General features: G+C 41.8%; 1 protein-coding gene across 1 annotated transcript; it reads right to left on the bottom strand.

Annotated features, from left to right (window-relative positions):
- Nucleotides 1-405: 405 nt before the first annotated feature.
- CCN6 (cellular communication network factor 6) lies at nt 406-18972 on the bottom strand. Its single transcript, XM_024552144.3, has 5 exons — nt 18822-18972; nt 11494-11788; nt 7819-8061; nt 1873-2066; nt 406-901 (listed from the first exon to the last, which is right to left on the bottom strand). Exons 1-5 carry the CDS (start codon nt 18867-18869, stop codon nt 620-622), a joined length of 1062 nt encoding a protein of 353 aa, XP_024407912.2. The 5' UTR covers nt 18870-18972; the 3' UTR covers nt 406-619.
- Nucleotides 18973-27956: the final 8984 nt, after the last annotated feature.

Here is a 27956-nt window from a genome sequence, read left to right as displayed (position 1 = left end):
TTGTTTTTTATAGTATTTGGTATAAAAACTTTAAATTACAGTTGTCAACAGAAGCCAATGAAATTCCATTTTCTCCTTCCCAAAGAAGTCGTAATGAATTGATATTCAGCATAGGGCAATAGAAATTATAAATACATATACAGTTTAAGCTTGCTCCTATTTAAGAATCAACCTAGAATCTTGCTCACCCTGTAATGATTACATCTGAGTGGAACCTGGGCTACGTTGTTGAAGTACAGATGAAGTAATTAAATTTTAATATGCTTTACGTACATCTTTAAAATATTCCAGATCATTTTATACAATAAATGTTTTTTATACCTTCTGTCGTTTTTCCATTATATATGGAAAGTGTAGGTGGAACAAAGTATCTGTGTATTATATAATTATAAAATACATTTTAAAGTAAAAGTTTAATTTTTTTTCGAATTTTACATATTTTTGTAGGAGAACCTTTTTTAAAGCTCCTAATGCCTTAAATACAGTCATCTGACAATAGTTAGGCATTCTTACTATTTTAAACCATTAGGGAAGTTTCACCATGTTTTTAAAACCATTTTAACTTTTTAATGTAATGACAGGATTGACTAACCTTGAGTTTTCCCCCATGTGCTTAACTTTATAGAATCTTGAGCTCAGAAAATATATCTCCTGGATCTCTGCAGTTTCTTTGACATACGCAAGATGTGATCCACAGCATCTTCCATTTAAATGACCCTTCACTGGGGCAATCAAATTGAATGGTAATCATTTTAGACTTATTGGGAACACAGCATCTCTTATCCAGACATACCCCACAGAAAGTGGGTTTGTAACTTTGAGTGCTTGAACATCCAGAAAAGACTAACTTTTCAGCTTTCAAGAGTTGGAAAGTAGGTTGGCATGTTTTTCCTTTGGGGATCTAAAAAGATACATGACATTAATGTCTTTGAATTTGATTATAAGAGTGATACTTAATAGAACATTTTATAACAAACACACAGATATAAATTATTTCTAGCACATTGTTTTCTGCCTTTAAAATCCCCTCTCACCAGAGGTCTGGCTGGCCTCCCTATTCTTCCTCCACCATGTTAAAGGATCCACTCCCAATGAATTTTGCTACCTTTCACCTAGCTCCAGAATAAATGAAAATATCAAGAGCCAGGTCTTATTAAATGTTTATTTACCTACAAATCAGCAAACTCCCTTACACAGCTCAGACATTTTTGAGTGGATGAATAGGTGAATAAGTATCTTAATCCCTTTAAAATTGAGTTGTTAACTTCTAATAGGGAAAAACTAGGGATGAGAGGGATTTTGTAGCATTTCTGAAAATTACTTGGGACAGTCATCCTGTATACTGTAGAAGTAGGACCAGCTCCAGTTCCACCACAGCATATTTCATCATGGTCTCGGTAAGTTTACCAAGCACAGGGCATTTTGGAAATGGTATAGTTCCCTCTCCAAGTTGGTGATATATAACTAAGATCAGAACTCTCACGTCTATAATGTTTATTTTTATAATTACATAACAACCAAATCTTTTATCCATTGCTTTGATTTCACTACATAAAATTTATATAGAAAAAAAGTTAGAATCTAAAAAGGATATACTCTTAAAAAAACAACATACACGGTGCAGCAATTCAGGCTGATCATGACCCCCACTTTTAAGCTGTTAGAGTACCTAACAGGTTAACATGAACAGAAATTCTCCCCACAGAGTGCAGTGAGAGTAACATCTGCTTTCCTCCGAGATAGTCTGACTTTAAGAGTTTAATATGCTTATGGATGGAACCAAACACCATCCATCCCTCCAAAACACATGCACACACACTTTTCAGAAATCTCTTAATACTGAATTATAATGAAGTTAAATCTAAACTTTACCTTTACTGTCTTTAATATATTACTGTCACAAGGCTGAATGTAACACAGTCTTCTCTCTCTTCTCATCTGACAGTTGTTATTCTCATTGGTTACTCTATTAGAAATTCCCATCCCACATGTTCTGGAGCAAGGTGTCCACTTTGTTGCTTGCACAAGACATTTCCTTTTCCAGATAAGTGGGAGATTCCTATAAGCTAAAATGAAGGGGGGAGAGTACGTGTATATATATATATATATACACACACACACACACACACACACATATATATATATACACTCATGTAGATAGGTCATTTTTAAATCATTTTAAGCTAATAGTTAATAGATCCGAACCTTTATTTGTATATAATGTAACTCAGAATCAAATAAGCTTATGATCTAATTCATCATTCTCCCATGCCCCAAATTACTTTTCAGTCACATGTTACAGTCCATTTTCTTAGGAGGAATAAACTTTTTACCTTTGAAAAACTGAACAGATACACCCATTTGCTTCTTTCTGCTTAGCCCATCCTCTGAGTAGTAAATCTTAGGTTCTGATGGATATCTGCCTCTTCTCTGGGTCTTGCCTCATGCTTGTCATTTACACCATACATTAAAATATACGTTAGTAGGACTAGGGAATTTAAGATGTCAATTAGATTGAAGTGGTTTAAAAGTTAAATTTCATGATATATTAAAATCTAAAATAGAAAAGTTATATTTAAGAATTAAACTACCAGTGAAACCAGTTATTTTTCCTCTATTTGTTTTAATCTGGTCTTTTATAAAATAAATTACACATAATAATCTAAATACTCATATGCTAAGACATGGCACATGTGTAATCTCTTTTATTCATTCAGTTTAACATTCGCTGTGATAGCAGGCCTGTGGTATTCTCTCCACTGGCTAACCATTTCAAATCACTTGGAGGAACACTTGGAGATTGAATGGATGGATGGATTATGGATGGGTAGGTGTGTGGTTAGATAGATGGAACCCCCTCCACCGCCTGCTCCTTTGGAGAAACAAAGGGGCTGAAGGGGGTAAATAATGAAAATATCAAGAAAATATCAAGAGGGCATAATACTCTTCCATCTTGTAAATCCATTGGGAGCTGCTTGTTCTGCTCATGAATAAATCTGGCCTTTGGTTGATTTTAAGCAAACTATATATTGGTTTATTATCTCAAAGCATTTCCTAAAATGGATGCTTTGGGAATAAGGTTGTGATGGGAGTTTGTAATTGAACACTGCAAAATTCTGGCTATATTACATCAAAATGTCAATTTAAAACTTGAAAAAGACCCCCCAAAAATGCCTTTGTGATAGGAAATATCAGTCACTTTGAAGCATGGGCTATTTTTAAATGATCCTTTGATACCGTTTTCGGTGTTGTTACAGTAGGATCTTGCAAGTGCACATAGAACTGAGGGAGAGGAAGCAGAAACGGGAAGATACCTGGAAGGCAGGCAACAGTTTAAAGACCTCAATGCAGGAAGCAGATTAAAAGCCTGGCACGCATCTGCAATAAATAAAGGTAGGTTCAATTATTGTATCACCAATAACCCCACTTAAAGTTAAGCCAAGAGCTGCAGTTCAGGAATTTGCTGAACATTCATTAAAAAGCAAGAGAACTGGAAGAGATTTTTAAAGTAGAAGTTTAGTGTTTGGTGAGCCGTGAGAAAAGCATGGGGCATCATGTCATTGCGTGCTTCACGCTGACCAAGCAAAAGCTACATTCTAACCGTAAACCACCTGGAATTAACTGTGTATATAAACTACTATCACAAATACATCTTCAAGTGTGTATTTGTCACTGTGCTTAACTTTAAAAGCCAAACTCCTGTTTGGGCCCATAAATACAGCTTTACAGTTAAGCAGAAGAGAGATACTAGACTGAAGATATACTTCCTTAGAAACATGCCTAGGCCCAACTCTCAATTACCAGGGAGATTTTTCTCAGGGTTTTTGGTTTGTTGTATTTTTTTGTATCAAAGCACTAACCACTAAGAATGACCCACTGACACCGCCAACCAGGTTCCAAGTGAATCCACTGAAACCGCTCTCACTCTGCAAATCAGACCAACTTGAACTGTATCCAAAGGCCTTTATGGGTGGCAAACTGCTGCTCTAAGGTAGTCTGTCTCACCAGAGAGGTTCTGAGAACATATATTCAGTCACTCAGGTCCAATGCAGAAAAACAACTGTTCTTGGACATTCTGAAAACAAGAGTAATTTGGGTGGTAATTTCGAAGTGTGTGAGCAGCAGTCGTGTCGTGCTGTTCGCTGAGTAACTATGTGTGGTATGCAAATTCCCTACAACCTTTAATCTTTTTCTCAAGTTAACTGGCATAATTGAAATCTCTGAGGATGTTGTTTGCATATAGTTTTTAAATTTCTAAAACTCATTTCTCTGATTAAAGTTGCTTTTATTAATTAGCTACATAATACATGAACTCTGGAGTTTTTAGCATAAATATTGGGTATTTCCTAGGCAGCTTTTATTCACTAATCTCTAAATTTAAAAAAAAAAAAAAGGCATTGATTTTGGATGAAAGCATGGATGTGAATAATAACCAGGCATCAGTTTTGCACTTTTAAGTCCTCCATCATCTGTGTTTCATGTGATGGCATTTTTGAAACTCCTGTCTCCAAAATACCGTGACACTGAGGTAAGATGCTAATGCAGAGCAGTTAGCAGAAGACACAGTTTATGGAGGTACTGACACGAAATGGCCAGGCATTCAAGATGAGAGGTGAAGACTGTCATTCCATCTTCCCTGCTACATACGTACCTGTGAACCTACTTAAGAATGCCTATGTGTGTGTTTATTCAGAGAGAAAGAGGTTGGTAATTAAAGGATAATTATATGTCAGTAGTTTTCTACTTCTAGAAATGATATTTATAAATTCAAAATATGCTCTCAAATATTTCTAATCAATATTAGCCTTCCATTTTGGTTTTTATCATATAGAAAAACTGGCTTTGAAAATTTTTAGAACTGCATGGCTCACATTTCTTGCCCATAAAATAATATAAATGAAAGTTTTTCCAGGGTACATATGAACAACATTTGGTCAATTTTCCTGAGAAAAGGATGAGTGGGAATAAGCAGAGTAAGAGTTTTCCTGACCTAGTACAGCTTTTAAAAACAGGAATATTTTAGGACCTCTGGTTAAGATGGCAGCACAGATAAACACAGCTCTCCTCCTCACACAACCACATCAAAATTACAACTAAAATAGAGAACAACCATCACTCAGAGTGTTCAACTGTCAGAAATTGAGTTGAATGGAAAACTGACAAGTACAGAATTAAAGAAACCACATTCATCCAGACCGGTAGGAGGGGCGCAGACGCAGAACAGGCTGGTCCCACATCCACGTGTGGTGGATAAAAGTTTGGGAGAGATATCTCGGGAGCGAGGGGTCTCAGCCCCACACCAGGATCCCCAGCCCAGGATTCCAGTGCCTGGAAGATAAGTCCCCATAACTTTTGGCTACAAAAATCAGGGGGATTGAGTCAATGGAAGAAACTTCTGGAATCCCAAGTACTTCCTCTTAAAGAATCTACACACAGACTTACTGAAACTTACTCCCTTGGAGCTCTAGCACTAGGGTAGCAGCTTGAAAGGCACCAGTGGCAGACAGGGAGAAACTGTGAAGTGTCTGGCATCAAGGTGAGAGCTGGGGGACTGCTTTCTCCCTAACAAGAAAGGGGGGCAGAGGCCTTTGTCCCTTTTCTGAGCACTCCTCCCACAGAACCACAGACAGAGCCAGCAGGTGGGTGCCATATCTGAGAATCTATCAGCCTGGCTCACACTGTCTCCGCAGCCCTGGAGATCCCCTGAGACTCTGGCCCACCCAACTTACTGGCCCACCCAAACTGTTAACTGTGACTTTTCCATATGAATGGCTTGTCTAGGCTCATGTTTCACAACTTCCTAAATTATCTCAAATAAGCAACAGCCAGCCTCAGTGAGCCCCCAGACTCCATACCTCTTGCTAAGTGGCCCCAGGCCCGGCACTAGCAACAGTCAGCCTAGATTGGCTTTACCTGGGAATCTCCAAGCTCAGCACAAGTAGAAGCCATCTCAGATTGCTTTATAGCTCATGCAGTATGTCCCTGGGCAAAACACGGGAAAAGGCTGACCTTGGCCTGCACCACCCAGGAAACTCCAGGGCCTACATGCCCAGTGGACAGTTACAGACCATGGTGGAGCACCACCACCCCGCCCCTGCACAGCTGTTCCTCCACAGATAGCAGAGGTTGGTGGTCAGTGGTGACAGCCAGTCCTTGCAGCTGACTGGCCTGGATAAATCCCTCTCATTGACCTACCAACAGCAACCAAGGCTCAACTACAAGAGGAGGGGCATACCTTGAATACCCAACTTGGGTGATAGGGGAGGCTGTGCCCCTAGACCCTATAGGACACCAACTACATTAGGCCAGGCTACCAAGACACAGAGTCATAGTAGCTCTACTAGTGTTTCTAATACACAGAAACAAGCACAGGGAGGCTGCCAAAATGAGGAGACAAAGAAACATGGCCCAAATGAAAGGACAAATCAAAATTCTGGAAAAAGAACTCGACAAAATAGAGATAAGCAATCTTTCAGATGCAGAGTTCAGAATCTCAGCAGCATAAAAAAGATCTGGTCAGAAATGAAGGACACACAATTGAAATAAAGAACAATTTACAGGGAAACAATAGAGTGGATGAAGCCAAGAATCAGATCAATGATTTGGGACATGAGGAAGCAAAAAAACAACCAATCAGAACAAAAAGAAGAAAAAGGGATCCAAAAAAAGGATAGTGTAAACAGACTCTGGGACAATTTCAAGCATTCCAACATTCGCATCATAGGGGTACCAGAAGGAGAAGACAAAAAGCAAAAAATTGGAACTCTACTTGAAAATATAATGAAAGAAAAATTCCCTAATTTAGTGAAGGAAATAGACATGCAAGTCCAGGAAACACAGAGAATCCCAGACAAGATGGATGCAAAGAGGCCTACTCAAAGACACATCATTATTAAAATGCCAAAGGTTAAAAATAAGAGAGAATCTTAAAAGCAGCAAGAAAAAGAAGTTAGTTACCTACAGGGAAGTTCCCAAAAGACTTTCAGCTGATTTCTCAAAAGAAACTTTGCAGGCTAGAAGGGATTGACAAGATATATTCAAAGTCATGAAAAATGAGGACCTACAGCCAAGATTGCTCTACCCAGCAAAGAACTTTAGAATCGAAAACAGATAAAGAGCTTCCCAGACAAGAAAAAACTAAAGGAATTCATCATCACCAGACCATTATTATATGAAATGTTAAAGTGACTAATTTAAGAAAAAGATCAAAGCTATGAACAATAAAATGGCAAAAAATACATACGTATCAACAACTGAATCTAAAAAACAAACTAAGCAAACAAGAACAGAGACAGAATCATGGATACAGAGAGGGTTTTGATGGTTGCCAGATGGAAGGGGGTTTGGAGGAATGGGTGAAGAGGTTAGGGGATTAAGAAGTACAAATAGGTAGTTACAGAATAGCCATGGGGATGTACAGTACAGTATAGGAAGTGGAGTAGCCAATGAACCTACAAATAACCCATGGACATGAAGAATGGTATGGGGATTGCCTGAGGGAGTAGGGGGTGCTGAGTGGTGGGGAGCAAAGGGGGAAAAATCAGGACAACTGTAATAGCTTAACCAATAAAATATACTTAAAAGTAAATAAAAACTGGGATATTTTACTGAAAAAATCTAAAACATTACATAGTTTTCCTTTCAGATACTTAGAATATACCTGCCTGAAGCAGAGACTGAGTAAGACAGCACACTCAAACTAAATCCTACACCAACCACCGGTGAGTAAGTACTTACTGAGTACCTATGGTACATAAAGGGACATGAAGTAAAACCACAAAGAAGTCACACTTGAGGAACAGTTCTGCTTATGAGCACCTGGCATTGTTTTGTAGGTTGTTGAGAGCTGCTGTTGTAATGGGCCCAAGCCACAGTTTTTTTGGTCAGACTTCTTTCCGCCTTTAGCCCCAGAGCAGTGACTGTCAGTCAGCTTTGGTATGAACGAAGGTGTGCATCCAATGGCCCCGCTCACACAGAGGCAGCTGAATAGGGGATTAGGCTGAAACACTTGGCCATTATGGTAACGTATCCTGTTGAACTCACATCCCACAGCCACCAGGTCTGAAAAGAGAATAAAGCAAAATCACCAAAGAAGCCATAACTGATAGTCTAGACCTCCCACTGTAAGCCATTGAGGAAATAGCTATCTCCTTTACAAAACACAGTTCTCAGTTTCTCAGGCCCCATCTGGAACCTCCTTCCCAGAACATCTGTAAAACAGGCGAAAATGAAATACTCATTACATTGGGGGGGTGTCTATCAGCCTCAAATGGTCACTTCCAGAATTAAGACCAAGTTATAGGATCTGTTCTGGAATAAAGTTAATAAAAAAATACAATGAGTATAGCAGCGAGATAAAGATCGTCAATCTGAGAGATGGGCTGGCTGGTGGCTGGTGAGACTGAGTTGATGTCCAGCAATAGCCGAGGATATATTCGTAGGAAGTTAAGACACATGGATGCTGAAAAAATTACAATTTGTTTAACTGCAGCACTGCATGGTAACTGCTTTTTTGTCTAGAGAATTGGAGGAAACCTTCCCTTCCTCTGGGGGGATTCTTGAGGTGGATAGGCAGTTTTCGAAGGGTGGCGACTGACTCCTTGGTGGTGCCTGAGGCCCTTTTAGGGAATCCTCAAGGTCAGAACTCTTCTTCGGAGTGCTAAGATGCGGCTGACTTCTTCCCCTGTATTAATATTTGCACTGATGGTACAAAAGAAATGGTGTCCAAAAGTGCTGTTGGCACCTTAGAGCAAGAAGCAAACTGCACAGGCTGTATTTTTCCCTGCTGTGCATTTGTATATAAATGTACTTTGACAAAACAAGCAAACAAACAAGAAAAGCTAGTTTTACTTAAGAATGTCCTTGATGGTACAGTAAAAATTAAAATTTTCTTAAATCTTAACCATTAAATACATGTCTTTTTAATATTCTCTGTGACAAAATGGAAAATACACATAGAGCATCTCAAACTAACCACTCTTTTAGTGGGAATTTCTCCTGAAGAAATGACTGACGGATAAACCATGGTTGTTCAGACTAGGGTATTTGGCAGACATCTTGAAAATCGACAAAGTGAGGTTGCAACTTCAAGGAAAACAACTGACAGTATTTATTGCCAATGATAGAGTTCAAGCTTTCAAGCAAAAATTAGAATTTTGGGAAACTTGTATCCACCTCTGGAAATTTTATAGCTTCTCAATATATAGAATTTTCTGACAAAATTAGGATTAATTAATATGATTTTGAAAAATATTATATAACTACATAGCCCATTGCTCCAAACTGATATTTTCTGAATAAACAATGCATAGTACAAAATTATGCATGCGTTAAACACTCATTCCAAGTAGATCTTAGATAGGCCAATGTATTTTAATATCACAGAGTTTGACATTGATGTGGTTAATTTCTGTGGTTTTAGATTCCGTATTGTAGCTAATTTTTAAGAAATTACCACTTTTCAAGCTTTAATGTTATATCAAAAAGAATATTCACAATCATCTGAAAAGTCTGTTAAAATATTCCTTCCTTTTCCAATAATGTATCTGTGTGAGGCTGGATTCCCTTTCATGTATTTCAACCAAAACACATCCTCTAGCAATAGACTGAAAGCAGAAGCAGATGTGAGAATCTAGCTATGTTCTGTTAAGTTAGGCATTAGATTTATAAAAATGTAAAACAATTCCATTCTTCTCACTAAATTTTTCTTTGTTTTAGAAAATAAATTTTTTCATAAATTATATAACATTCCAATTAATTTGTAGTGTTTCGTTACTTATTAAATGAATTAGCAATTATTTTTAAATTTCAAATCTATTAAATACCAATAGAGATAACTCACTTAAACAAAAGCTCTTTGGGTTTTTATTAATTTCTAAAAAAAAAAAAAAAAAAGGAGGGGGTGTCCTCAGACCAAAAAGTTTAATACCATTTATCTATATCATTGATCAGCAAATTTTCTGTAAAGGACCAAATAGTCAATACCTTAGTCTTTACAGACCACCCAGTCTCTGTCACCACTACTAAATTCTGCCATTGTGAGACAGCCACAGACTACCTGTAACTGAGTGGGTGTGGCTGTGTTCCAATAAAACATTATGTGTAAAATCAGGTGAGAGCCAAGATGTGCCCCTGAGCTATAGTTTGCGAACTCAGTTATAGATTATCCCCACCCCCAACCTCATGGCTGTGCTGTGTTAAAATACTCCATCACAGTATGTGAAATTATTTGTGCAAAGATCTGTCTGACACGATAAACTTTGACTCTGTGAGGGCAGGGTCTGTATCTCCCCCAGCCAGACCCCCCGTGTTTGCATCCTCAGCCGTGGATCACTACGTATTGGTTAGGTTAATGAAATAACCTCCCCAGCGCTGTTTGGAAGAAAAGGGGGTCCTGAATGCCAGAGTCTGACAGACCATGTTTTCCTGTTGAATTTCCATGCATAATAAGTAACATTTTTGAGAGTCTACTGCATACCAGATATTTTGCTAGGTGTCTTGGGGTTTGTACCATTATTTTCACTTAATCCTCCTAGAAACTTGATGAAATAGGAAGTACATATGGTGTAACTACGGCACAGAGAGGTTAAACAGCATAACGTGACCTAGGACACCCAGTAGATAGAGACCAGACATCAAACCCAGAGCCTACATCTTAACCAATGTAGGGGTTACTAGAGTTAATAGAGTGCTGATGGGGCGGCAGGCTATGCGACCCGAATGGCTCTGCACCTGCAGCCCAACTCCCTGTGCGCTCCCATTCCAGGCTCACAAGCAAACTTCTGGGAGTCGTTCGCCTCCCACTTGGACTTTTCTACAGAGCGACTAAACTGCCCAGCTAATACGACTATTTCTCTTCCCTTAGAAATTTATTTCTTCATCCTAAATCAACATCCTCAATTATTATCAAGATGTTGTAAGTTGAGATGGTCTCGATCAAACTCCAGAGCTAAGGCCCATAAAGCTGAGGGTCAGGGTGTGATTTGGGGTGCTCCTACCTTCTCTTTTACAAATCTGCTTCAGTAAAAAGTACGGTAACTTGATGATTAGTGGGGAAGGCTGAGATTAGAACAGTATGTCTGAATCAGATGCACCAGATGTGCATCCTCATATTTTAAGGAAGATTACTTTTTAGTTACTGAAAAGGTTGAATTCAGATTGCTTTTGACAGTGTTAACAATAGCTGTCATTTTGTGGCATTTTAAGAAATGAGACTCTATATAATTCCTTGTATTTTAATCATTAAAAGCAATTATGTGAGAAAAACTGCAAGATCACTTCAATGCAATTAAAATAACAGGTTTCTGAACATGTGTAAACATCTGTTAATTTCACATGGTGTCTAATATGACAAAGCCAGTCCCGCTGGTGCGTGAAAACTAAAGCCACCTTATAGTTACCCAGACTAAGCTGATTATTCCAAATGAACAGTTGAAGGAAAAATATCCTGTCTATACTCGATGTTTTCCAGCAGGTCCAGAAGAAGACACTTACATGCACACACTCCGGTCTCATACCTAGGCCTGTCTGCCGAGTAGTCACAGTACAGCCCTTTGTGTGGGTCGCAGAGGTCAGCTTCATTGCAGATGTCCCCTGGTTGCTTGGCACAGATTTTACAGCATCCACAGCCGTCCCTCACCAAGCTCACTCCAGGAGGGCAACTGGGCTTCGGAGGGCATTTACAGGGCCAGTCACAAAACTGTTTGCGATGATGCACTTCTGATCCTTCTCCAGGCCTTCCTTCGGGGGTCATGTCTAACGGCCCAGTGCCCTGTGCCCTGCAACAGAACTTCAGTTGATAATAAGGGTAGTGTTAGAAATGATTCCTCAACCTAATTTCCCAGATTTTATAGAAATAGAAGGTTTCCCCCAGACTGGCAGAGTACAGTGTGGTAAATATAATAATATGTATCAGTATTTGACAGTCACTCTCATCTTAAACTTTTCTTCCCTCATCTCCCAACACATGACTTTCTCACCCCTTTCCCATGGATTGCTCCTCCTCAGTCTCCTTTGCTGGTTACTTCTCCTCCTCTTCATCTCTAAACACTGGGGCCCCCTGTGGTTAAGACCTCTAAATATCTTCCCTCACTACATCTCACATTTCCCACCCAGGCTTGTCTTCGGAACTCAGACTCAAACTGCCTACTTAGCTGGTCCCCACTTAGGTAGTTGATAAGTATAGCAAATTTGACATGATCAAAGATAATTTTCCCTTCCAAAATACTCTTCCATACACATCCCTATTTAAGCAAATGCCAGTTTCATTTCTCCAAGATACCCTGGAGTCTGGTCATTCTTAACTCCTCTCACATTTTATTCCCCATCCCATCGGTATATCCTGGTGGTTATATCTTCAGAATATACCCACTCTCATTATTTCTTAATAACCCCACAGCTACCGCAGTGATCCAAGCCACCACTGTCTTTCACTTAAACGATGGCAACTGTCTCCTAAAGGTTTCCCTGCTTCCCCTTTTGTCCTCTACATTTTCTTCCTGGAAGAAAGGTTCTTTTATTTTTTTAAAGGCAAAAATAAGTAAGTGGGATTACATCAAACTAAAAAGCTCTACACAGCAAAGGAAATAATCAACAAATTAAAGGGCAACCTACATAACGGGAGAAAAGTGTATGTAAACTATATGTAATAAAGGATTAATACCCAAAATCTATCAGGAACTCATACAACTTAATGACAAAAAAATAAATAAATAAGCTGATTAAAAAATGGGCAAAGACTGAAATAGACATTTCTACAAAGAAGACCTACAAATGGCCTTCAATACATGACAAGGTGCTCAACATCACCAATCATTAGGGAAATACGAATCCAAACCACACTGTGATAATCACCTCACACCTGTTAGGGTGACCATTACTAAACAAAAGATAAGTATTGGTATGTAGAGAAAGAAAACCCTGGTACACTGTTGGTGGGAATGTAAATTGGTACAGCCATTATGGAAAACAATATGGAGCTTCCTCAAAAAAACAATAAATAACATTACCATATGGTCCAGCACTTTCTCTTTGGGTATTTGTTCAAAGGAATTGAAATCAGGATCTCAAAGAGATACCTGTACAAGGAGAGACCCCAAAAGAATGGAATTTATTTATAAGAAACTGTGTATTTATTCTTACATGTTTTAACTTCAGTCACTTTCAAAGTACTCTCTATTTGATGCAATACACCTATCAAGACATTTTTTTCACTGCTCACAACTTTTTGAACTCAATCAATTTTGACACCTTTTAGTACTTCTGCCGTTTTTGTTTCACCTCTTCCACATTGGCAAGATGTTTCCCTTTGAGGAATTTTTTCATCTGGGGAAACAAAAAAAGTCGGTCGGGGCAAGATTGGGTGGATAGGATGGGTTCAGCATGGGGATTGTGCTGTTTTTGCTCAAAAACCTCTGAACACACAGCACAGTATGAGCAGGTGCACTCGTAAATCACTCATCATGAAATGGGCAAACACATTGAGTCTTCAAAAAAAAAATTCATTGAAGCCAAATGCAGCCTCTCACAACAACACCAACTGCTTCACTGATACAGATGGGTTCCTAAAACACTCACCTAGCGGGGGAAGCATGTGCTATAAGGGTCCTGCCTTCCAGAAGATAATTCTGGGTTTTTGGGGTCCTCCCTCGTACTCTGTACTCCCATGTTCATTCACTGCAGCATTATTTATAATAACCAAGACATGGAAACAAACTAAGTGTCCATTCATGCATGAGTAGATAAAGAAAATGGGGTATGTACATACAGTGCAGTATTTCCTTCTTTTTTAAAAAAGAAGGAAATCCTGCCATTTGTAACATGAATGGACCTAAAAGACATTATCCTAAAATAAAATGAGGCAAACACAGAAAGACAAATACTGTTTAATCTCATAAGTGGAATCTAAAAGAGTGAAACTCAGAAGCGGAGAGTTGAAAAGTGGTTGCCAGCACCTGGGGAGTGGAGGAAATGGGAAGGTGACGCTCAGGGGTAGGAGGTTTTACTTATGCAAGATAAGTAAGTTCTGAAGATCTGTACGGCATGGCGCTTGTAGCTATCAATACTGCATTGTATATTTAAAGTTTGCTGAGAGAGATCTCATGTTAAATGTTCTCGCCACACACAAAAAATTAATGATAAAGGAAGACTTTGGGAGGTGATGGATATATTTATGGCCTTGACGGTGATGAGGGTTTCACAAGTATATACTTATCCCCCAAATCATCAAATTGTATACATTAAATATGTTCATCTTTGTACATGCCTGTCATACCTCAATTCATGTCACTCCTTGCTCGTGGCTTCCCATTTCAATATAAGCAGCTCACTATCCTCCAAGGCCCTGAACACCTTGTCCTCACTGCCTGCTTCACTCTGCCCACTACCTCTCACCCCCTTGCTGGCTTCGCTCCGGCCACACTGGCCTCCTTGTCCTTTAAATTCTGCAAGTATGTTCTTCCCCCAGGGGTCTTTGTGGCTCACTCTTTCACTCCCTTCAGGTCTGTGTTCACATTTATCAGTGAGGCTCTTCTTGACCACCCTTCATAAAATAGCACCCTACCCCAGCTCTTTCCCCAGGGACCTTCTTACTACCTAGTTTATTACCTATATATTTTACTTGTTTATTTTCTGAGCTACACATCAAGAATTTGAGCTTCTTGGGGCAAGCTCTTTGCCTTATGTCTGTCTTGTCTGTAATAGGTATTTTTTGAATGAAAGAACATGGTACTGCCTATGTGCCAAGTACCTTACATGTATATATCACTTAACCTGCACAACAACGGTGTGGAGTACTTATTATCCCCATGTTATAAGCACAGAAATGGTTCCCTCAAAGATGTTTATGTCCTTATCCAAGAGGAGAGGATTAAAGAGTCAAATGCCTTAGAGAGGTGGGGTAAGGGGAGGACCTAGAGACTCCATGAACATGAGCCTAGCTGGGAGGCCAATGAACCTGGCAAAGAGTCCCAAGTAACCACGGCTGCACCTGTGCAAAATTAAGAAGTAGGCACTGACTATTTCCATTCCCTTCTGTACTGTATTTTCTTTTCCCTGTTCTTGGCTTTCATGACACTGGGCCCTTCCAGTTCTACCTCTGCCTCTCAACATATGTTCTTAATCTCCTTTGCAGGAGATGTAGACTTATTGGTGTTTCATGACCTTAATGCATTGCTTTTCTCACCTGCACACTGTCTCTTGGAAATCTTATTGACAGGGGAACTCAAAAGTTAAAGATTTTAGCTTCGGTCATAGTTGATAGGCTTAAGTGACTAATGCATGTGACAAGCTATTATTGCAGGAACTGGAATGCATGACCCTGTGATTCCAGGAATCAACAAGCAATTTTCCCCCAGAGGGATGGTATCTGAACCATTGTATTCCAGGGAGGGAACAGTCAATGACTCCGATAAAGAATCGTTGATCAACAGATGAAGTACTAGGAAAATCGCTGCTAGACTGCAACTCTTATCAAATTAACCTTTTTTTCCAAACCCCTTACCTACCTCTTCTTCTCCTTATAAGAAGTTAGGCTCGAGATGAGATGTTAAGACAGTTTTTAAGTATACATAACCCACCGTCTTCTCAAATCACCAGCATCTGAGTAAAGCACTCATAAAGACTCAATCCTTGTCTCTACTTACTGGTTCTGGTAGTGACAGGCAGCACAAGCATGAACTTTTAAAGTTTCATTATGTAATCCCTTGCCTTCAATTCCCACCCTATGCAAGCTTCAGAACTAAATTTCCATCCAGGACTTCTCCACTGAGGTCCAGACCCATACAGCTGACTGCTTACTGGACATCTCCACCAGCATGCCCTACAGGAAAAATTCATGTCTGAAACTCATCATCCCTTCCTTCACCCCCAGACAGCTTCTCCCAGGTTTAGAGTTAGAGAGCTAGGAGTGATCCAGGTCATCTTCCTCTTCCTCACCTCCCACATCCATTCAAATGACTAATCCTGCTTATTGTCCTCATACCCCTAGAACTAGTCACTCTTCCCTTATGTTCGCTGCTACTAAGTACTATTGCAGTAGGTTCCTAACTGGTCTCCCCCCGCCAAGAATGACTTCTCCAACAAACCTGCCACATTGCTGCTAAAGGGAGCTCTTTAAAAAACATCTGATTTTATTATTCTCCTTCCTACAGCCCATCAGGGCTTCCCCACTGTCTACAGTATACAGTCCAAACTTCTGAGAATGATACCGAAAGCTCTGCCCATGCAGGTTCACGCCTTTCTCTCTAGCCTTAGCTCTCAATGCACTCTCTTCCTCTGCTTTCCAGTTTAATAGACTCATGGGGCTTGTTTTCTCCTGCATGGCTTTCTTCATATTGCTACAATGAAATGCCCACTCCTAAAACTTCCCACCTGGGGATACCTGCTTATCTTTCTGGCCTAGAAGCATTTTTATATATTCTCTGAGGTCACAAGGTAACACTATTGAAAACCAAGGATAAAAAGAAAGATCTTCAAAGCAGCCTGAGAAAAGGAAAGCATTATAGACTATAGAACAATGCAAAGAATGAGATCTGACTTCTCATCAAAAGCAGAAGAGAGAGGTGTCCTTTACTAGGATACACGGTGGTACATCCAGACTATGAAATGATATTCAGTGCTAAAAAGAAATGAGCTATCAAGCTATGAAAAAAACATGCATATTACTAAGTGAAAGAAGGCAATCTGAAAATTCTACATACTGTATGATTCCAATTAAATGACATTCTAGAAATGGCTAAACTACAGAGAAAGTAAAAAGATCAGAGGTTGAGGGAATAGGTGGAGCACAGAGGCTTTGGGGGGCAGTGAAAACACTCTGTGTATACTGTAGTGGTGCATGCATTATACATTTGTCCAAGCCCACAAAAATGTACACCACCAAAGGTGAACCCTAAATAAACTATGGACTTCGGGTAATGATGTGTCAACGTAGGTTCATCAGCTGGAACAAATGTACCATTCTGGTGGGGAATGTTGACAGAGGGGGAGACTGTGCATGTGTGAAGGCAGGGGTTGTATGCGAAATCGCTGTACCTTCCTCACAAAGTTGCTGTTACTTGAAAACTGCTATAAAAAAATTATCTTAAAAAAAAAAGGAGGAGAACAAAACACCCAGAGAAAACGCTGAAAGAAAAAAAAAAAAAGGTCACCCTGGAATTCTATCCTCAGTGAAACTATCTTTCGAAAATGAAGATGAAATCAAAGACAGTTCCAGATAAACAAAAACTGAGGAAATTTTTGCTAACATGTCTACCTCACAACACCTACTAAAGGAATATCTTCCATCTGAGGGAAACTACAATAGATAGTAATTCAGAAATACAGGGGGTAAGTAAAGAGTCCTGGAAATGACAGAAATGTGGATACATATAAAGAATTGTCTGTCTTTTTTCTCTTTTTTTAGACATTGACAGTTTTCCAAATCAGAATCTCAAAACAAAAGAGTCATCAGAATAGCGCGATGGAAAATGAGAGTATTGACGACAAAGCTGAGCTTCAGTGTAGCTCTGTCATCTTAGATCATTTTCTAGCACTTATTTGACCTTCGAGCCTCAGTTTTCCTCTGTAAAAAATAACCACCATACAAGGTTATTTTGAGGATTAAGATGACGACTGAAATGCCTAGCACAGTGGTTGGCACGTAAGAGATGTTCAATGAATAGTAGGTGTTATCGGAGCTTTCAAAAATTTATAATGGCAAAATTAAGCAAAATAGCACTTCTTGTTGCTTTATCTGTGACACATTTTTACTGTTGCTTTAATTTTTTGTTTTGGGCACAGGTCTCTATGCTGTAGCTCTTAACCCACAGTAATGGCAGGGCTTTCCTGGAGAATGGTGGGGTAAAGCTCGGCAGCCCACCGTACTTCCTCTGGGGAAATACGCCCCTCTGTGCAACAGTGCCACTGAATAAACTGAATAATAGTTCTTGTTATGAGGCTATTCAGATCTCAAATCTCTCCCCACATAATATAGCGATTTTCCACCCCCTCTTTTCTAAGATGCATCTACCATTTACCGCCCCAGTCAAGTGTTAACTCCTAGACACACACATCCATGTTTGTTAAATCACCAGGTTTCAAAAGCTCTGTCTTCTATGCAAGCAATTACCTTCACCATTGTAAATAAATCCACAAGTAATTCACCCTATTTTAATCTTCTTATTAAAAAATACTAAGGCAATGAATCGATCATATGAAATTAAAATTCCCTTTGGTCTGTTGCTTGGAATATTTCAAAGTCTCCACGGACTGGTTTCCTTCTATGAAAAGTAAGAAACACACGGGTTGAGAAAAGACAAAGTCATAGAATGTTTTAAAAATATAAACGTCTGTTCCTAAGGGCTCCTTTCCAACAAGAGCAGGCTTAACCGAAGAAGGTGGTCAAAATCGCTTTCTCCAGTGGCTCTGTGCACAATTTGTTCACAACCACGGAAAGCTGAGCCCCAGCCTGGAGCCCAGATGAAGAAGCCCGGTTCAGTCCACTGCACCGAGCAGGGTTGCTGCCTCCCAAATGAGTGCAGGGAGTTACACTCCAGGAAAAACATACACATTACTAAGGTTTTGGAGCTGTTCAAGCATATCGAAAGTCGGATTAAGTGGCATTACCTGAAAGGGAAAAATGTTTTCCACTTCTTTCCTGAAGCTAATAAACTGAAACGGAACTTTATTTGGAGAGGAAAATGGCTCCCTATTTCTCAAGAAGTAGTTCCACAAGGAATTTACCTCCTCCTCTTCCCCCATCTTCTTCATTCCTATTTTTGGCCTTGAAAAAAATAAGAACTGCTGTAATCTCCTAAAGGGAGGAGTAAGGAGGGAGAACTTACCTGTGACGGGGCAGCAAGGAGAAAGGTGGCGAGGAGGAGCCCCTGCATGTTCCCAGGACCACGCAGCACAACCAGAGATAGGAGGCCTGGCACCCTCTGGGCCAGCCACACAAAGCTCCCCTCTGTCTCCTCAGCAGAAGAACTCAACACGCCTCCACCTCCCAGGCCACTGAGTTTGTGCTCACACTCTCAGACTCAGCTTTGGCTTTCAGGGACCTGTTTTAATACCTTGTTTACTTTCACAGGACTCTTCTCTTATTTACCTATCGTGGAGCGCATCAGGAGGGTGCGAGCACTATCCCCCAGGGAATGATGAGGGGTGGTTCAAGCGCTGACTTGTTTCCGGGTACAGATTCTACCTGCTCTTAAAGATCAGAGTCTGCCTCTGGGCAACCGGTGAGGTTAGATGCACCCACCCTCCTTCCTGGCTGCCTCTGGGGTCAGGGTGTGCCCTGCCCCAGGCACGTCCCATGCTGCCTTATTTTCCCACTCAGCTCTCAAGCACAGGGTGCTGGCCTGGTCTCTGCCTACAGCACTCCACCCACACCAGCACCAGTTCTCTGTCACATCAGCAACAGGGTTCCAAAGGCCTGCCCTGACTCCTCGGCTTCTGATTCTCCCTCTGCCACCCCCCACCGTGCCCTGCACTGAATCTCTGTCACAGCTCATTTCTCACACCAGGTGGGTTACAACTGGGAAAAATGTAGATGAAACAAGTGCATGGTGTGAGTAAGGGTGGGGGTGCCTACAGTACCTGGCCTAAGAGAAGCCCCTTTCTGTGGCCACAGTCCCACATGAGACCGTGGGACAGATGAGAGTAAAGTTAACCCCACTTTCGGAGGGCTGAGGTAAAACAGTTATGCTCATGGCAATCATCCACTTAACAAAATTAAGATTTAAAAAAAAATTACAGATTTGTACCCCTTCTCCTAATTCTCATGTCCCAGGCATGTGTGGTCGCCCCATCTCCTCCCATGTCTGGCCCTGTGTGACCTTTGCTTATCCCACTTAGTCAGCCTTGGTCTTTGTTGATGTATCTTGATACGGATCTGTGAAAGGCCTTTGTCTTCTTGAGGGTCAAATTTTTGGTCTACCTTCCCTCCCCCCTCCCAGGGCTTATTTCTATTCCCTTTGACCTGTTACCTGTCCAACCTTTTCCTGCTACCTGACCTCCCTCTGATGCCCCCACAGTGCCCTGGACTTAACCTCTGTCAAAGCTCATTTCTCACACCAGGGGCATTACAAATGGGAAAAATGTAGATGGAACAGGTGCACAGTGGGGGTGAGTCCTGTCCTGGACTCACTGCTCACCTTGTTTCTGTCCAATGCAGTCACAGCTGTATAAAGACAGGGAGTGAAGCTCACTCAGGCCTGTGCTGAGGGTCTAGGGAAAAGCAGGGCTTTCTGCCATCAACAGGGAATCCAGGGCCCTCGGAGAGCCAGAGACTCCACAAAACATGCAAACTCTAGGCAGATTACTAAGTGGTTAATTAAACCATTATTATACCTACCAAACAGCAAGGAATACCCAGTGTGCTTTTATGGTCTCACCTCCTTATCTCCCCTCCCTAATAAACAGGACAAAACCCAAGAAAGGCCTAGTGAAGCAAAATGGGTCTGTTTTGGTCCAATCTAATCAATTTCTTTCTAGTTTAACTCCATTTGAGCTTTAGGTTCCCAGCTTCTAGGATTCGGGCACCATACACTCCAGGAAGATGGATCATTTCCCATTCCTCACCGGTCCATCAAAAGCAGAGAAGTCTCAGCCCAGGACTGGTGTTTTCATCCTCTGCATCCCTCCAGTCCCTGCTCTTGCTGTTCCAATGTGATGCTGCACACATCCACGCAGTGCTGGACTCAGGAGTTTCGTGCTCCCCCCGTTTGCTCTCTGTGAAATGCGGGCGGCGGCAGCCATTGTTCTGGAAACAGCTTCTCGCGCTCTGCAATATCTCTGCCACAGGCAGGGAAAGGTTTTGTACTCGTCGTCCTTGCCTCGTGGTAGGAAAGGGACATCTTCATTGAGAACTAACTTGTAAAACCTCCCCCGATGCACAGAATTGATGGGCTCCGGGATACGTGCCATCGCACGTGTTTAGACATCTCCAGCCACGGACGTGCTCTCGTTAAAATATTCCAAGCCTACCAAGAATGGACTGAGTGACTATGATATTCTCAGAGGATGGGGCTGCCACCTCTCACTTTAGACAGTAAGAGCGGTCAGGGCACACATCCTGCTCCAAGCACTTTCCCCCGTTACCTCATTTCACAGAGTGCTGACCTGGCTAGGACTCAGTTCGCAAGTATTCGGCTTGTGAGGTCCATTCTCAAGTAGACATGGTACTGAGCATAACTAATATTTACATCCCGTTTTATGGTTTACAAGGAAGTTTCATAGGTATTACCTTTTTTTTTAATTTCACAGCCCAGTGAGGTAGGCAAAAGCCGTATTACCATCGTCGTCTGCCAGATTAAAAACTGGAAGTTGAGTGAGTGTACTTGGTCAATAAAACACATTTAATCCCTGCCCTCTAGAGCTGTGTAATCTGCTGGGCGAGAAGACACCAAACAAATAAAAACACTAAGTAGCCACATTAAATTGAACAAAGGCCAATAATAAAGAACAAAAACTGGAAGAATGACAGGTAGGAGCTAACTTAGATTAGGGGGCACAGAGGGCATCTGTGAGGAGTGTCATTTAGGGAGTTGAGAGATCCAGCACTCTTTCCACTGGCAAAATGCGCACTTCTGATGGTGATGAGCTCCATCTGCACAGAGCACACCCCAGGGCCTGAAATCACTCCTCGAGAAACATCCTCAAGCTAGAGCATTCCCTTCTGCTGGTCGGATAGGCCATTTGAGCAGGCAGAGATCAGAAGCCGCACCTGTCGTCGGCACACTTAGCCCAGGATGAGTTTTCCTTTCCTGTCCTCTCTTCCTCCTTTTCCTTTCTCGTTAGTTGTGAAGACGGAGCTATTATCAGCAGTGAAAAGAGGCAGACACATTGTTGGTGCCGCAATCTACTAAGGGCGTCCTATGAGGGAGGGTCAGGATTTGCATCAGGTACACTACAGCTATAGCATTGGGGTGGCCAAAAAGTTCCTGTGGCTTTTTTCTGTAAAATAAAAGACATATTTTTCATTTTCACCAATGACTTTATTGATTTGGATATTGTGAGTATGTCGGCTCTCTCCTGTGTGGTGTAACGCTGATTGTTCTCAATTAATTCTCTGTTTGATCGCTGTCAACTTCAGCTGTTCTACCCGACCATGGAGCATCAGCCAGGGACAAATCTCCAGCACGAAACTTCGCAAACCACTTTGACACGTTCAGTCAGACACAGCGCCTTCTCCATACACTGCACAAATCTTGTTTTGCATTTCAGTTGTGTTTTTACCTTTTTTTAAGTAGTAAAGCATAATATGACAGAAATGTCATTTATTTTCTTCCATCTCCAACATGGCTACACAAATATTCACCAATTTTGATGTTTTTTAAAAAAAATTATGCTGATATGACAGCTGTCACAATATAATCTAACAAAATTGTTTCAAATGAGGTTAAAGTCAACTGAGCGCCACCAGAGCCGTTGTGTGGAAAGAGACAGAACAAACTTTTTGGCCAACCTAATACTGCCAACTACCCATTAACGAGTGCTCGAGGTGTCCCATCATCGTGCTGAGTACTGTGGTGCTCACAGTGCTCACAGAAACCTCACAGAAACACCACCAGACATGCACCGTTATTACCATCTTTGTTTTATTAATGAGGGGACAGAGGCAAGGTCACACGGATGGCAAGAAGTATTGTAGAACCAAGATGCCAAGCATTTAATCCCCCTGCTCTGCTGCCTCTCTTCATGACCTATCATTTACATTACACTCTGTAGCAGGATGATTTATTTTACTAATTTGAATTGTATTCTCAATGTTTTTCTTCCTCCTGCTCTGTTCTGCAATTTTAAGAAGTTAGTGAGGACTGTTATATTTCCCTCTATCCTGCCTCCAAGCAGCAAAAGGAAGCCACCGGCATGCTTTCTCTGGTCTTTTAGGGAAGCTTGATCTCACTGAAGAGGTGATGCTGGGACAGGAGAGAGGGGAGGGAATTTGAGGTAGCCAAGAGGAGGAGGAAGAGAGTGAAGCCATGGCTGGGTGAGGACTGCGCCCACGGCAGTGACAAAAGCCCAGAGGGACCAGTGTCAACATAATGCTCCCAGGAGATTCACCCAGTGCCAGCGTTCCTCAGTGGCAAATGCCAACAAACTCTGTGTGCGTGCAAAGCTTTTAGTGCCTGCGCACATGTGGGCTGTCAGCGTGTGGGCAGAAAGCTCAGACAGTGAAGACCAGAGAGGCCTGGTCCTTCCCCACATACCAGGGAGGCCACATACGTACCAGAGGTTGTTCGACCTCTGCTGGTGGTGGTGGTGGCAAGGGCGGGGGAGGGTGTGTGAAGCTCCAAGGATAGCTTAGAATATATTCATCTGCAGATGGAGATGGGGAGGGTGGTTCCAAGCCAGGTTTAATTTTAATTTTAATTAAAAATTAGTTATTTAATTTTTTCATTTTAATTAAGAGAAATAAATATTTCCTACACTCTTGGATTTGTGAAATCAAAGTCCTACTTGCTATAAAATACCCTAAGTTTCACAAAATCACTATTTTCCTTGAGTGTATACTCTCCCCTGAGAAATCACAGACCTCAGATTCAAAACCAATGCAGGGGACCTCTGTCCCATCAACTCTGGCTCCCTGCCAGCTCCCAGGGGTCTGCAATAGATCTCTGGTAACTCAGGGATTCCTGCAGCCTGGTGGCTACTGCAGGCCTAACAGTGCTGAAGGAAGTTCACATGGCAGCTGTTAAATAAAATCTTGTTGGTGATTTCAAATCACCCTATAACTTCCAAAGTTAAGCATGTCTATAATTTGCATATATTACTTTATCCACTGCATCGTCTTGTACTCGTTTTCTATTATTGTTACACATCTCTTACCTTTGCCCTATACGTATATGTTCTGTTAAATGCATCTCCAATTTTTTTTTACAAAGCTCTACCCTCAAGAACTCAATATGATTTTCATGATACAGGCACGAGAGTGTAGGTGAATCCTCTCTTCTTTGTCCATGAACCTACACAAGCCCAGTTAGTCAGCACTGTGCGTCCTGGAGGGGTGGCGCTGTGCGTGCTAAGGCGCTGCCAATGCCTCCACTTCAGAGTGAGGGCGGAAGAGTTGCCAGGCTCTGCTTGGCCTCCCATCCAACTTCTAGTGAACCAGGTCCAAGAGCAAGTGGCTTCTGAAAACCACAAAAGCCCGGCCCTGCCATCTGCCTGGGCCTCACAACAGAGTCTCCTTGAAAAGAAACAGGTGCCCTCATTCCCAGGGCATCAGAAAGCCAGGCTGCGGCCCAAGAAAAACAAGGCCAAATACCTCAGAGGGGTCTAATCCACTCTGTCACTTGGCCCTGTTAGTCTGGTTTGCAGGGGGAGCCCTGTGTGGGAAAGAGGGCTGTGTTAGTCAAATGCAGGCATTGAGAACAGCCGCATGAGAAGCAGGAAGGGGGAGGGGAACAAGGTGTTTTCCATATTTCCATATTTGGGTGGAGCTCATCTTTCAGGAAAGGAAAAGCATGCATAATGTGGGGTGTCATTACTGAACTTAGAAATGACTGCATGTGTGAATCATAATCCAACCAGACGGACAGACCCCTTGGCGGGGCGACAAGCACACTGAACTCGGAGCCAGAAGAACCCAGTTCATATCCAAGCTCTGCTACTTAGGAGCTCACTGACCTTGGACAGTCTCCTCCAGGTCTCCCCCACCTCCAGGCTTCTTAACCTCTGCAATACACCCTCAACATTGCTGCCCGATTTCTCTTCCTTAAACACGAATCTGACCATGTCACTCTTCTACTCAGAATCTTTCTCTCACTCTCCCTTGCATGTGGAAAAAATCCAGCTCTTGGTGCATGATAGAAGGCCCTGAGTGATGCAGCTACCTCGCCTATGGCCTCTCCCCTCCTGGGGCCTGTGCTCCAGCAGCGCAGCACTGCTAGGCTGTGAGTTCCCCCAGCCCCTTGCCTCGGCTGATGCTCTTCTACCAGGGGAACCCTGTCCACTGGTCAGTGGTCCTGTGAACCATCCCCTGAGAAGCCTTCCTAACCGGCACCCCAGCGAAGTCCCTCAAGCCCTTGGTGCCCCACAGCTGGGCCTTGTAACACCTGTGTGGCAATCCTGTGTTTCCAGGGAGGATTGCCTGGCTTAGCTAATAGAAACAATGATAATGGTAATGATAAATGCCCAGTTAGATTTTTTTAGTATCGGTATATAGCAAGCATATGTATACAAAAAATTGTTTGTTGTTAACCTGAAACTTGAATTGAACAGGGCATGTGCGTACCTGGATTTCCCTACCGGACTGAGGTACATGAAAGTGGAGACTGATGAGACCAGTCAGTACAGCCTTGGAACCCACAAAACGACTGGCAGGTGCTTGACAATCTTTATTTACTTTACATGATTGGCACTTGGTGTTTCTAGCCTTAAATTTATTTATTTTACAGGAAAATGGATAAACATTTCACTCACCTTTTCTTTGTCTTTTAACATTAGACTGACTTTTGGAGGCTAAGTGTTAAGCCCATGCACAATGAAACGTAGTTTGTGACTTTCCAGATCCCACCTACAATGAACACTGACGGACTCTAGATGGCGCGATGGACTAACGCACCAGCCTCCCTGCTCCGGGTGCGGGCTTTACGGGAAGAAAGAAGCGGTGGTGGTTCTGCCGCAGAGCCCTGCATTATTGATTGTGCTGCTGCGGCAGAGGTGGGAGGAGCCCGCCGCCATTTAGCCAAGTCTCCTGCAGCACCCGGAATGTCCCTTCAGGGGGTTTCCCACCCCCACCCCCAGCAAAACCTTCTGATGTGTGAGGAGAGAGCTCTCAGTTGCACGCATCGTTTCTTTCATTCATAGGAAAATCGGACCTTTCAATAGTCAGAATCATTTTTATTTATTTGTTTGTTTGTTTGTTTAGTCTGGGTACAGTGAACTTTACTGATGGTGCATGACAAGGCAGGGCTCCCTACACCGCTCCCGTCTTCAGGGGGTGTAGGATGGAAAACTGGAGGTCAGAAGATTCTCACTGTGTTGGAGGATCGACTTGGGGCAAGTACTCCCCAGCAGCTGAGGGCCTCTCTTCCCTGTCGCTGGGGCTGGTTCACATTGTCATTGTGAATATGGGCACCAAAGAATCGTAGCTGTAATTTTGAAGGCCACTGCCTTTTAAATCAACATCAGTTTAAAAATATTACTGAGTGTAATTAAAAGGCAGTAAAATCGTGTAGGAGTGAGGTGAGGATGTTCATCACCCAATCATAAAACATTTTTACATAAATAGATGAAAATAATTTGGATGTGAAATACTTTCATTATATTGACGTAACCATGGCTACATTTTCAGCCTGCATTGTAACCGGAAATCTGCACATTCTAACAAAATTAATAGATGCTCTGAAACTAACCCGTGGGTGGGGCTTCCATGTGATCCAGGAGTGGCATCCCTCCCTGGTGGCCAGTAGAGGGCGATAAAGCATTCAGACAAAAAGGGCATCACACAAAAGATACAGATATACAGCAAACATTTTATTGTAACAGGGAACCTAAAATGTATATTCACTCACAAATCTTTTTTTAAATATATTTTATTGATTGTGCTATTACATGTGTCCCATCCCCCCCATTCCCCTCCACTCTGCACACACACTCCCACCCACATTCCCCCCCTATAGTTCATGTCCATGGATTGTACATATAAGTTCTTTGGCTTCTACATTTCCTATACTATTCTTACCCTCCCCCTGTCTATTTTCTACCTACCATTTATGCTTCTTATTCTCTGTATCTTTTCCCCCTCTCTCACCCTCCCACTCCCCTGTTGATAACCCTCCATGTGATCTCCATTTCTGTGGTTCTGTTCTTCTTCTAATCGTTTGCTTAGTTCTTGGTTTTGGGGTTTTTTTTTTTTCAGGTTCAGTTGTTAATAGCTGTGAGTTTGCTTTCATTTTACTGTTCATATTTTTTATCTTTTTTTCCTTAGATAAGTCCCTTTAACATTTCATATAATAAGGGCTCGGTGATGATGAACTCCTTTAACTTGACCTTATCTGGGAAGCACTTTATCTATCTGCCCTTCCATTCTAAATGAAAGCTTTGCTGGATAGAGCAATCTTGGATGTAGGTCCTTGCCTTTCATGACTTGGAATACTTCTTTCCAGCCCCTTCCTGCCTGCAAGGTTTCTTTTGAGAAATCAGCTGACAGTCTTATGAGAAGTCCTTTGTAGGTAACTCTCCTTTTCTCTTGCTGTTTTTAAGATTCTCTCCTTCCCTTTAATCTTGGGTTATGTTATTATGATGTGCCTTGGTGTGTTCCTTTTGGGTCCAACTTCTTTGGGACTCTCTGAGCTCCCTGGACTTCCTGGAAGCCTATTTCCTTTGCCAGATTGGGGAAGTTCTTTCATGATTTGTTCAAGTAAGTTTTCAACTTCTTGCTCTTCCTCTTCTCCTTCTGGTACCCTTATAATTCGGATGTTGGAACGTTTAAAGATATCCTGGAGGTTCCTAAGCCTCTCATTTTTTTTGAATTCTTATTTCTTCATTCTGTTCTGGTCGAATGTTTCTTTCTTCCTTCTGGTCCAAATTGTTGACTTGAGCCCGTGTTTCCTTCCCATCACTGTTGGTTCACTGTACATTTTCTTTTATTTCACTTTTCATAGACTTCACTTTTTCCTCTATTTTGTGACCATACTCAATCAGTTCTGTGAGCTTCCTGATTACCAGTGTTTTGAACTGTGCATCTGATAGGTTGGCTATCTCTTCGTCACTTAGTTGTATTTTTTCTGGAGCTTTGATCTGTGCTTTCATTTGGGCCTTTTTTTTTTCTCTCCATGCTGCCTGTTAGGTAGTAAGGGGTGGAGCCTTAGGTGTTCACCAGGGCGAGGCAACCCACAAAGCTGGGCTGTGTTGCTATATGTGGGGGAGGGGTCCGAGAGGGAACAATGGCGCTTGCTCCATTTGCTGCCGGTTTTCAGTCACTTTTCCCACTACCTTCAAGCAAATTGGGCCTTTCTGGTGCTACTTCCCAG

The sequence above is a fragment of the Desmodus rotundus genome, chromosome 11 (genome assembly GCF_022682495.2).
Source record: "Desmodus rotundus isolate HL8 chromosome 11, HLdesRot8A.1, whole genome shotgun sequence".
Taxonomy (NCBI): Eukaryota; Metazoa; Chordata; class Mammalia; order Chiroptera; family Phyllostomidae; genus Desmodus; species Desmodus rotundus.
The sequence above is the reverse complement of the archived record's forward strand: the minus strand, read 5'-3'. Positions and strand labels throughout refer to the sequence as shown.

Bases quoted from the DNA above. Each gene is read 5' to 3' on its own strand.
- CCN6 (XM_024552144.3), bottom strand. From the start codon at position 18,869: ATGCAGGGGCTCCTCCTCGCCACCTTTCTCCTTGCTGCCCCGTCACAG. The intron at 11,789-18,821 runs GTAAGTTCTCCC...TATCAACTGAAG, and splicing joins TCCTTGCTGCCCCGTCACAG to TTCTGTTGCAGGGCACAGGG. The intron at 2,067-7,818 runs GTGCTCATAAGC...CCTTCATTTTAG, and splicing joins AACCTACAAAACAATGCCAG to CTTATAGGAATCTCCCACTT.